General features: G+C 51.2%; 1 protein-coding gene across 2 annotated transcripts in view; it reads left to right on the plus strand.

Annotated features, from left to right (window-relative positions):
- clmpb (CXADR like membrane protein b) overlaps positions 1 to 12,418 on the plus strand; it is an 81,836-nt gene that overhangs the window by 55,037 nt on the left and 14,381 nt on the right. For both annotated transcript variants that reach the window (XM_076049805.1, XM_076049804.1), the window contains exon 2: positions 10,862 to 11,016. In XM_076049805.1, the coding sequence (XP_075905920.1) occupies positions 10,900 to 11,016 (117 nt within the window). In that variant the 5' untranslated portion in view covers positions 10,862 to 10,899. The remainder of the gene's footprint in view (positions 1 to 10,861; positions 11,017 to 12,418) is intronic.

The raw sequence follows: 12,418 nt of genomic DNA on the forward strand, positions 1-12,418 counted from the left end.
GAGCGAGTAAAAGGACACGTCTGACGCACGCCGCAGGAATGGCGTCGCCGCTAATATATCAGTGGTGCGGCAGTACAGCGGTGCAGCGAGAGGCGGGGCCAAGGGGGGCGAGGGGGAGAGGCGGGGACTCGTCTGTTTTCAATTAGCCTGACGAAATGCTCTACATGAGAGCTGCTTGGCTGTGCTCAGGAACCGAGCGGCTTCTTCGTCTTCTTCCTCGTCTTTGCGAGGTGCGAGGTGAACTTTGACTTTACACTGCGATAAATAATGCCAACGACCCAAATAAGTAGGAGGAAGGAGTGAGGCGGAGGCGGAGGGGAGGTAGGAGGAGGAGCCTCCAGATCTGCACATTCTCTCCCCCCAAAATGCAGCACTTAGAATCTTACAATGGCCCCTAAAGCTGAGCTTTAGTGCTGCTCCAAATATAGCAGCAGCAGCTCCGGGCTTGTTCTGCTCGCAGTTCTTCTGCTGGTCGCTCACGTGTTGCCAAACTTCACTTGGCCTTTCCTGTCCGCGTTGGACTGGTTGACACACACTGGAAGTTTTCATCGCTCTCTCTCTCTCTCTGTCTCTCTCTCTGTCTCTCTCTCTCTCTCTCTCTCTCTCTCTCTCTCTCGCTATCCTGGTGCATCCATCATCAGGAGTCTCGTGCACCTATAGTCAGCTCCGTTCTCCCTCTAATGGTCATAAAAGAAAGTGGAAGAAGAAGAAGAAGAAAAATTGCATATTGCAGCAAGATAAAAAAAAACAGACTTGGCAGCACAAAGGCTTATTAAGTATCGATCCGCTGAGGTCAGTCAGTCGGTGCCCGGCCGCTCCGACGGTGGCAGGAGAGAGAGAGGAGCCGCTTCACACACGCCTGCCAGGCACAAATTGAGATTAGAGAACATAAATAAGACGGGAAGTGGAGAAGAGCGTTCAGTGTCCAGCAGGGGAGGTGCAGGAGGAGGAGGAGGAGGAGGAGGAGGAGGGGCCTGCCATGGAGACCAGGGAGGGGAGCGAGTAGGGGAAAAGGGTGTGCGTGTGTGTGTGTGTGTGTGTGTGTGTGTGTGTGTGTGTGTGTGTGTGTGTGTGTGTGTGTGTGTGTGTGTGGAAGGCCTGGTGGTACGGCAGCGTGGCGAAGCCTCGACAGGAGAGTTTTTAAGTTGATCAGCGGCAGTTTGATGAATCCGCCTCGTCTCGGCTGCGGCTCCACCATCTGGCCTGCAGAGGGAAGGAAAAACACACACACACACACACACACACACACACACTCACACACACAGAGAAGAGGGAGGTGGAGTTCTGCTGCAGTCGCCCTCCCCCGGCCCCTCCCCCTCTGTCCCGTGACGCCGTCGTCCGCGGCGCCCTGTCACTACCTTCACCGGAGAGCCTTTGATGGATATTTTCCATTCGTCCTCGGCAAAAGCTGCCTGCCAAGAATAACATCGTAATTCTGCACCACCGATGAGAAATAAGCTAAGCCCCGGGACAAAAGCTCGTTGAATATGGAAGGGGGGGGGGGGGGGGGGGAGAAAAAACAACTCACATATACACACACACACACACACACACACACACACACACACTGCGGCGTGCACGACTGCAGGGAAAGTTCTCCGTGTGAGGGAAACCAATTCTGATGTCTGACAAAGCAAACGCAAAATATTTCAGTTTTTTTAGCTCGTGATGGTTTAAAATAGCTGACTGGGTTCTTGTGACAGAACAATTGTTCTCTTTCAAAGAAAAACAACAAGACTTTATTTTGTTTCCGCGTCAGAGGATCCGATCCTCCGACTTCCTCCCCAGTCGAAACCTGTTTGCTCACCCGGGGGGGGGGGGTGATTCCAGGACATGGCCTTTCGCTCTCTCGGTTACCGCGGCGACGGGAGGCTGCGGTAGCACCGCACGATTCGACAGAATCACGATTTTGTCGTTTAGAATTGAGATCACGATTTTTGTCTTCCAAACAAAATATTTCTTGTCCGGAACAAAAGAACAGAACCAAAATTATAAAAGTGCTTCACGTGAGATTGGCACATCAACCCCGGTCGTCAAAAGCAACAGTTGTAGCTGCAACATCTGACAATAAAAAACACAATAAACCTCAGTCTCATTGCTACCTGAACATACAAGGAGAACAACATATAGTCAGCAGCCCACTGGTTAAAGATTCTTTGCAAAGGATCCAAGTTTGTTCAGCATTTTCAAACTGCACTGAGTCGTTGTGGCTTCACGGAAATGTTCTCTGTGGTGACGTTTGAGGTGCTTTCATTTCCTTGCGGTGCTGCAATTAAGCCAAGACGCTCTTTGCATCTTACGTTCTTTGGACTTTTGTGTCTCCTCTGAAACCGAAACGCTTCCAGGCCGTGGAACGTCATCTCTTTTCCCGCTACAATGACAGTGGCTTCTATTTTCTTCTCACCGGACTGATGGTGTTTTTGTTGACTGTCCAAGTCTTCTTTTTCAAAGCACTTCACACATTCACGTCGTCGGGAAGACGGAGCTTCTCGGTAGGTGTCTTCCCCCACCTGCCACTGGATTCCTTGCTCTGCGTCACGTGTTATATTGTTGCGTTGTCATTTGCCAAGAAAGTAAGAGCGCATTTTTTTCCGTGCAGCTGATGCCTCGAATGAAAAGAATGTGACGTGATTGTCGCCATTTAGGGATGAGATCGCTGCTGGAATCGTTGGAATTGAGATTGCAATTTTTTTTTTTTTTAACGATTAATCGTGCAGCGCTGGTCTGCGGGACCTTTGCTGCAGCTCAGCAGATGTTTTGGTTGCTGCAGCAAAGAAAGGAAAACACACACACACACACACACACACACACACAGAGAAGAGGCGGCGGAGCGAAGCCCCGTGTTCACCGAGGCCCAAACAGCCCGTTTGACATTTAGACCCGAGAGTTGAGCCCAGAGTGGAACTCTGGACCCTGGGAAAAAAAAACAAAAAACTTCACAGCTGCTCGGCCTGCTGCAGATTACAGCCGAGGAGTCGAGCGGAGCCGAAGATGCATCGGGAGCAATTAACATTTTCAAATCGAGGGTGGTGGGGGGGAGGGCGCCCTCTTTTTTTTTTTCGGAGAGTGATGAATAGGTTTTTAATTGAACGGGGAAAAATAATAAGAAGTCGCAGCCGGTGGCAATCAGCAATCAGCGCCGCGGCGAAGGAGGAGGAGGAGGAGGAGCTCCAGAGACACGCGGCTGTCAGTCTTTCCACTCGGTGGCGAGAGTCAAAGCTGCGGCTTTTCACGGAAAAAAGAAGACAGAGAGAGAGAGAGAGAGAGAGAGGGAGACAGAGTGGGAGAGAGAGAGAATGGAAAGAATCTGGACCGACTCCGCAAAAACTCCAGTGTCTCTTTCTTCGAGGAGCAGAGCAGCAGTGGTGGGGTTTTTTTTTTTCGTCTCTCCCCTCCAAACGACCGTTTCCAAACCGCTCTTATGATTCACTGACTTGTAACGGCGCCCCTGCTGGTGACACGGCGCGACCGCACCCCCGCAGCTCTGCACGAGAGGTGTCGTTCTCCCCGTCGCCGGCCGGCCGGCCAGTTGTGAAAGAAAAAGGCCCCTCGCGGTGTTGTTGATAAACAACATGTGATGCCGCTTACTGGCACCGCCGAGCAGCTTTTCCATTCGCTTTTTGTTTGACCACGAGGGTGACAGACGGAAAACAGCTGCTCTGACTTCCATTAAATGCGGGCGGATGAATAATGCAGCCGGCGAGCGAGCGAGCGGCCCGAGAGTTTGGGAGCAATCGGAATCAGCAGATTATCTCCCTCTTTCATTAAGAGCGCCAGACAACGACAGCTAACAGGATCCAGCCGCTGCTTTCAGCCAAAGAGGGGTTTTCCTCCGTCCAAGAGCTGATAGGAGAACACATGTATTGACGTGTCTGTCTGATTTATGCTACATAGGCCGGAGATGATTGGTGCGTTGTGTGTGTGTGTCTGTGTGTGTGTGTGTGTGTGTGTGTGTGTTGGACCGTGGGGTTGAGTCAACTGCTGCTCGTCTGGCGGAGCAGGAAGGAACCTGGCAACCTTCGTTAGGAGCTCTCTTTCTTTCTTTCTTTCCTTCTTTCTTTCTTTCTTTCTTTCTTTCTCTCTCTGTGTTTCTCGGAGTCCAGAAGTTTCACGGAGACGCTGCAGGTCGTCTTGATGCCGTGCGTGTGCGCGTGGGTGCATGCATGCGTGCGTGGCTGGAGCAGATGCTGGCGCGATTAGACTGGTGCGGCGCTGTAAGCAGGCTTTGCTGGCTCCGACTCCCCCTGGGAAACGGCGTAATTAGCTCCCTTCCCGCCATCTCCTCCCTATTTCCTTATTTTGCAGGAGGGAAGGTGGGGTCGGGGTGGGGGGGGGGGGGGTGCTTTGGGGGAATTAAAGAAGTCGCTCGTCGCGAAACTAATTTTGGGTCTATTTTCGGGTGGTGGGGGTGTTCTGGGGGGGTCTGTCAGCGGGACGGCGTCGCTATCGCTCTGCGTGACAGCGGTGACGAGGCCATGAAAGAGATGCTAATGAAGGCAATAAGAGCGCCACGAGGTGAACATCCACCACGGGGCCGTACATTATTCAGTCCTGGGTGGTATTTCATCTTCCTCTCCACGCTGCCGTCGCTGCTCCCTCGCTTCCTCTCCTCCTCCGCCTCTGCTTCCGCCTCCAGCTCGGAGGGATAATCGTGGAAACGGTTCCATCTCCTCTTCTTCTTCTTCCACTTCTTCTTTGATTCTTCTTCTCCCTCCTCGGTCTGCGGCCGTCGTTCTCGAGCGAGAGGAGGAGGAGAGGAGAGCTCCCGGACACCTGAGGTTTCGCTCTTCCGCATTTTCATCTGGTTATCAGACGGAATTCTGGGAGAAAGCGTCAGCAAGTCCTTTTTCCTTCCCTTTTTTTTTTTTTTTTTTGCTCACGTGGAAGTGTTGATGTTGCTTCAGACAAGTTGACCTGACAGGCAGAAGATAAATGTAGATGGGAAACAGATTATTGGTCAATATTATTCACGGGGACATACTAGAGAGGCTAATGGCAAGTAGCGTCACTGTCGACGATCTGAGATCCTTAAAGCCTTAGTGAGGAGCATCTAGTGCCATCTGATGGTATGAAAGCACATTGCAAACCTCAACAACGGTCCATCGTTTTCCACTAATATTCCACTCACTCATTGTAAAGTATCGGGTTTATGTATGAACTGCCCAATACTTGTCCGCAAGAAGCCGACTAAGTTGGTTTGAATAAATACATTAAAAAGAAAACGACAAAAAAATCAATACTTAAAAAAAAATGATCGACAATGAAGCTATTCTGTATTGCACATAAAGTAAACTGGAAGTACGCTGGTAAATCTTTTTGTTTAAATGCCTTGTCAGATAGATAGACAGGCAGACAGGCAGGCAGGCAGGCAGGCAGGCAGGCAGGCAGACAGACAGACAGACAGACAGACAGACAGACAGACAGATAGATAGATAGATAGATAGACAGACAGACAGACAGACAGATAGATATGTGTACTTGATCTGAAGGCGCCAACAAACACTGGGTGTCAGCAGAAGGCAGCACCGGTCGCTGGGTGTGAGACGAGGGGGATTATGGGGATTTTATCCCATCAAAGAGCCAGCCTCCAGTCAGGGGAAGGAAGAGAAAAAAACACCACCAAGCCAAGCCCGCTTTGATTTCCACAGCAGCAATATATTCATGAGTTAAACCTTGAAACTACAAGGAGACGAGCGGCGCTGTGTGCCACACGCAACGCAAACACGCCTGTTAATAGGACACGATAACTTGTTTAAAAGACACTTTTAGCCTCTAAGAAGCCGTAATTAAAAAAAAGAGAGAGAAGCCGGCGGTCTCCCTCCTGGGGGTGGGGCGGGGGGGTGGGGGGAGGTGGGGGGAGGTGTTGTGGTTTCAAGGACTAGCACAAGGGGGCGGCCTTCTGGGTCCTTGCAACGGAATTTAAAAAATCTCAGTTGGGGCGCGGGGGGGGGGGGGGTTCACTGAAGCCTCCTTCCCTCCCCCCATCCTGCTCCCCCCCACTCTTGGTAGTTGTTTGGCATTTCAATAGCCAATCCAGGTTAGTCAGTTGGCGGCGCAGAGCTCTTAGCGCAGCCGTTAGCGCTCCGGCTAGCAGCTGCTTTTTGTACCGAGGATCCTCGTGTGGGAGGGTTTCTTCTGTGAAGGTCGTCCCCCCCCACCCCCCCGTCCTCCAGTCGACAGCGGACGGACTGATTCCAGAATCAGCACCACCGCTGGGAGATTATCATTTTTTTAGATAGTTTTTTTCTCTTTGTCTCTCTTTTTTTTCAGCGCCGTCCACTCCTCCTCCCTCTCGTCCCTCCTGGAGTGAACGTGTCCAGGAAGTCCCTGCATCTAATCCATCCTCCGCACCAGCGAGCCGAGGATGAGGCTCTGCCCCCCCCCTCTCCCCTCCCCTCGTCCCCCCTTCAGCCTATTTTCCTCCGTCCTTTGCCTCCCCCCTTGACTCCCCTTCCCTCCCTCCCTCCCCCTCTGATGTGCTGCGTTTGAGACGCAGGGGTCACGAGTGTCGCACTCCACCGCCGCAGCAGCAGCGGGCCAGGGGCGGGGCCAATGTGCTGACTGAGGGGACGAGGGTCTTGACTTTGTGTCTTGTTTGTCCGTCGGTCCGTCTCGAGACGACGGCGGCCACGTTAAGGCGGATTTACTGGAGCACGACTCCCCCTCGGGCCTCGTCATAGAAACGGGCTCCTCCATATTTCAAGCCCAGTTTCTCTCTCTCTCTCTTCCTCCCTCTCTCTCTCTCTTTGTCTGCGGCGCCGTGTCCCTCCTCCATCCTGATCGCTGTCCCTCCTTTGTCTCCGTCTGAAACCTCTCGTGTTCTCCGGACGCTCGGCTTTGTTAATTAGAGAGAGATTCGCCCGGTTTTCTTTCTTTTTTTTCCTCCTCCGCCGAGATTGAGGCTTCGCCGCAAATGGAAGCGCGAGGGCTCAGCCAAGCGGAGCCGATAAAAGCGGGAGGGGGAGCGGGAGGGGGTGAGGGAATGGGGGGGTGACACCCGCCAGCGAATCACAAGTCTTTTTCACATCCATCTCTCCTTCAGGACGGCCCTCTTCACGTCCCTGCGGATCTTCCTCAGAAGTGTGTAAGCGCGTTAGAACAGCGTCACCTCCAACTCAAAGTCACCGCCGTCTGAAGTCGCAATTGAATTTTCAGCGCAGTCTTTTGTCTTCTGCACATCGAGCTGAGCACCTGCTCGCCGAGCAGGAAGCAGCAAACGCACTGAAACAAGCCGATGATAAAGAGACAGACGCAAGCGTTGTGCTGCTACTAGCTGCTCATCATGGCTGTGGGCCAACGTCACCTTCAGGTTGGCATCAGACGCCGACAATTTGCTGATTATTTCGACACAAACATCTTATGGTGCCAAACATTCTGCTCCCGCCGCTAAAACGTCTTCTGTTGTTTGCTTATTAGTTTAGTTTAGGATCTCGTTGTTGTGAACGGGCAGAAAGTTTTGGAGTTTGCAGTAAAATTATTACTGCCTTGGTCATTCACTTTATGGTTGTCGTCAAATTTCATCTGGGCTGTTAGTTTTTGTTCCTCCTCTTCTTCGTTGGTGCTCACTTCAGCGTGCCAGTAAAAACGGAACGACTTGCTGACAAAACAACAGCGTTGTCACACATCTTCCTGGTCCAAGACTTCCTGTGTGGCTGCATTAGTGTGAATTAAAATCCATGTAAGGGCGCAGGGTCGGAATCCTCCTGTGGGCTGGGGGGGGGTGGCGGGGGGGTGAAAGACAGGTGGCGGCGCGGTGTGCTGCGCCGCCACGGAGACGATGCTGTGGCGTCTCGTGGCCGATGTTGACACAGATGAATGCGTCCCGCCGTCCCAGTTCGTCCAGGACGAAGCCAGCAGGTGCAGAGTCGCAGAGTCACCAGCTTGTTTTTGAAGCGTCCCAGAAAAAAATAAATAAAAAAATGGAAAAAAAAAAAAAAAAGCGCTTGCACTATGTCCCCAAACACCACAATTCTCCATCAGGCTCCAGCAGGTCCGACCAGGTGCCACTCAGACCCACCCAGTCCAGTCTGGTCCCGTCAGCCTCCTTAATGTTCTCCTCCCTGCCGTCGTCGGCTGGGAGCCGCTGAGACGTGCGAGTCTGCAGCAGCAGCAGCAGCAGCAGCAGCAGCATTAAAAAGTCATAAACAGGAAAGACCGTCTGGGTCCAGGAGTCTCCAGTGAGGAGCTGCTGACTGATGGTTCCAGTTCAGGTGGTCGAGCAGAGAGGAAAGACCTGCAGCACTTCTGTCTACTGGCACTTCTCCCTCCAAGCCTCTCTGACTTCCTCTTCCTCTTCCTCTTCCTCTTCCTCTTCCTTACATCCTCTGTTCCATCTGTCTTCCTTTCTCCTCCTCTTCCTCCATCTCTCCCTTTTCAATCTACACTACCAGTCAAAGGTTTGGACTCACCCTCTGAATTGAATGTCTTTGACTATTGACATTGCAGTTTCTCAATGAAGGCATCAAAACTACGTATGAACACACATGGAATTATGAAACAATAAAAGTGTAAAATAACTCAAACACGTTTTCTATTTAAATTCTTCAATAATAACAACAATAATATTTAATACTTTTTATAAGCAACTTTCTTGACCCTCAAGGACACTTTATAGAAAACCAATGTAATAAAACAATCCTCCCATCTTCCCAATTTCCTCTTTCCACATCTTCCTCTGATCTCGCTCTTTCTCTCTTCTCTCTGTCTTCCTCTTTCTTCTTCTTCCTTTGACCCTGACCCCACTCTCTCTCTCTCTCTCTCTCTCTCTCTCTCTCTCTCTCTCTCTCTCCCTTTCCTTCTCTCCTCCGTCCCTCCGCCAGCTGCTGGTCAGTGTCTCGGGGAAACCAGGGAGTTGATTGACAGCGAGTGTCCCGGAGTTCTGGCTCGGCCTCGGAGGACTCGGGAGCTCCGGCCGAGCGCAGATGATGTCAGCGCTGACTCACCGCTTTCACGGCTCGGAGCCGACGTCCTGATTGGGCGGCGGAGCTCTCGTGGGACTGGGCGTCGGCTCCTGCGGCCTCTTGCGGGAAGGACTGACGGCCTGTTTGAGCAGGCGTCGAAGCGAAGGCAGCAGATTGATTCCAGGAGGGTGGGAGTGTTTGTGTTTGCCTGGAATTCAGCCTTGACTGGCTACACACACAGACCCAGGCAGAAACACAACACAGATCTACCACTTGGGCTTTTATTCCATCGCCTCAGATCTGTGTTTGAGAGTCAGTGAAAGTCGACAAAGCAAAAAGTCAAAAGATGTCGACAGTAACATCAGCAGCAGGGCGATCGTGTCGCTGCTCAGCTGGGAGAAGCGAGTCCACAACTAAACAAGTTCAGTCACATTTTCTTGTCGTGAAACCAGTTTGTTGGCTGATGGAGTTTAAGAAGTTCTGTGAAGTTCACACACAGAACTTGGTGCCTGCAGTCGATGTGTTTTTACCGAATCAGGAACCTTTATTTATTCGGGCTATAAATCAAAAACATTCCCATTTGAATATTTTTCCTCTTTTTCTTTTCGGCTTGTTTAAGTTTAAACCGGACCTAACATTAATAATTATCCGAGGCTGCAGTCCAATACATATTCATCACTTTCCCAGACGTCCTGAAGTGTTTTTTTTTTGTTATCACACCTGGCGCCGTGTTTTGCTTCGCGGCCGGCGAGGTGCCGGAGGAACCTCGCCTCCCTTCCTCGGCTGTTTTCATGGATAACACGGTGGGAGGAGTTCAGCAGCAGGTCAGCCGCTGTTTGGGTTCATGTCCGTCTGCCAGACACCCTCCTGTCCTCCTGGACCGTTTCCCCGCTTTTAACGCGATCCTGCAGCCGGCTAGGGGGTGGAGGGGAGCGGAGAGGAAGGGAGGGGTGGGGAGGGGAGGGGAAGGGTGGGGAGGGAAAGGGGGGGAGAACCTGCGAAGCTGTGCGAGCAGCCCCTCCCCCCTCTTCACCCTCCCCCTTCCTGTCCTGTGATGAAAAGAAGATATAACAATATTTGCACAGGCCGTGGAATTCCTGCATGCCTCCGCAGCAACATCTGCTGGCTGGATAACTAACTTAGTTTGGGGCCCCGCCGGCAGCCGATTGGATGCTCGGCCGATTGAATTAAAGGGCAGGTAGTGAAGTTAAGGAGCCAAAAATATCTGTCACACTGGAGAGAGTCGAGCTGCAGTCGCTGCACTCTGCTGCTGGGGCAGCAAACTCACACACACACACACACACACACACATCCAGCAGAAACCCTGGTGACCAATCACGTGTATTTGTTCCTGCTTGCTTTGGCAGGTGGTCGTGGCTCGAGGCGTCTGATTGGTGCGTTACTGCCCCCTCTGGCCACCTAAAGTGCTGCACGCTTTTTAGAATAAACCTTAACAAGTCGATGAAGGGGAAACATTTCTTTGATTATTCATTCATTTATTCTGTTGTTCCATTCGTATGAAAAGGCATCATGCCACTTACATCCTTGAACTCTGCCAGGTGCTGGAATTTTTCTCTCTGTCTTCCTTTCTAAATGTGCATCATGTTGCCCATCATGTCACTTCCTGTTTTCCTCTTTTATCTTCTTCAGGGCTTTTTTAAGTGCAGTTAAGAGGAAGTTGATTGAGTGATTGATTGATTGATTGATTGATTGATTGATTGATTGACTGACGTGCAGGGTTGAGAAAAGTGAAGTAGAAGGTGGAAAATCTGTCTTGTCTCTTTTCAGAGTCTGTTGCATCTCAGCGTCAGATTCTGGGTCGCCTCTCGCTGCGACTCCTCCGTCTTCTGCTTGAGAAAACGCAGCCTTTGTCTCTGTGTGTGTTGTGTGTGTGTTGTGTGTTGGCTTCTGTTGTTGTTTGTGCGTGTCCTGATTGCGGCGTCTCCTCCCGTCCTCTGCAGTGGTGCTCAGCCTGCTGACGGCGGCGGCTCAGACGGAGATGAAGAAGGTGGTCGGGGACAACGCCACCCTGCCGTGCCACCACCAGTTCCCCTCCTCCAGCTCCCTGGACATCGAGTGGCTGCTGCAGACGGCAAGCTCCAAGCAGCAGAAAGTGGTAGGACATCCCCCATCTTTAAAATATATATATATATATATGAATATATCAAAATAAATAAGTAAATCTAACGAGGCTCCAAGTCGAACCTGCATTTGCAGGTCTCCCCCCTTTTATCTTTCTTACAGGCCTAAGCAGGAATAAATAAGCCAGTGGGAAATGTAACTCTGTTTTACTTTGATTAAGACTTTAAATGGCTCATATGTTGCTTTCCCCGTTTAATTTCAATTTTCCCTTCAATTGCCTTTGAATTCGCTTGTGCACAATAATATTAATTTGTGCTGGAAAAGAAAAAAGATTTTCTGTCTAAAATCACAGCACAGGAACATAAAAAAAAAAAAAGAAAAAAAGGTCTCATCTGAAGCCTGCGCATGAACGAATCGATAAACAAAACACCCACTTGGTGTTTTGTTTAGCTGTGTTTCCCCAGAGACATTTTTATTCTTTTATTTTTTACTTCTCAATCTCTCCGTCGGCGGATTTTTCTGTTTTCTTGGAGCCGAGTTGATGCTCAAAGGATGGAGAACAGGTCTTGCACTCTGAACCTTCCGCTGCCGTGGCAGAGATTAGCCGGACTCGCTCTCCTCTCGGCCAGTAAACCTGGTGACTTGTACAACATCTCTATAAAAACACCTCCTGCTGCTGTTCCAGCGTGTTTCTGCTCCGCTGCGCCTCCTCACCGCCGGCCCCTCGTCCTCCGGAGGTCCGGCCGCTCCACAAAGCATCCAAGACGGTCACGTGCCGCCGCCGCCGCCGCTGCTCCTCCGTCTCGCTAAAGTGCTTCCGACTCGCTGCGGCGTGTTTTATTTTTTTCTTTCCCCTCCCCTGCAGGTTTCCCGACCACCCGGCGGGAGAGAAAAAAATTTGCATTTCGTGTTGTTTTAGAAGCAAAGTGGGCCAAAGACGCTGCAGTCGGCGACAAACTCGGCTTTTGTTTGGCGGCACGTAGCGCCGGCGCTGGGGGAGCGCTGGGCTCGGCTTCCAGCTCCGCCTCCTAGGCCAGTCTTCCTACCTGAGAGCCTCCACATCCTTCCAACATGCCGTCTTTAAAAGGCCGCATTAATAAAGCATCAGCTGCCTGAGAGCCCCGACTGACAGCGCAGCCGTTTGTCTGGCGTCCTTTGAAGACGCTGCTGCCTTTTATTTTATTTCCATCCATCCATCTTCTATACCTGCTCCTTCTACAGTACAGAGAACCCCTTCCTCCTGCACTCAGGGTGGCAGGGCTGTGCTGGAGTCTCTCTCAGCTGTCATAGGGCAACATTGTCGCAAAATAAAAGCGATATTTCTAAAATTCCAACAAAGTGCATTTGGGATTTGCAGGTGTTTCCATTGAATGGTGTGAAGCCCATCAGCCGTAATTCTCGTCAAATCCGGTCTCACGAGATTTGACCGATACATA

Source organism: Nelusetta ayraudi, unplaced genomic scaffold (genome assembly GCF_046127955.1).
Source record: "Nelusetta ayraudi isolate G7.1 ecotype Tasmania unplaced genomic scaffold, CSIRO-AGI_Nayr_v1 ptg000120l, whole genome shotgun sequence".
Taxonomy (NCBI): Eukaryota; Metazoa; Chordata; class Actinopteri; order Tetraodontiformes; family Monacanthidae; genus Nelusetta; species Nelusetta ayraudi.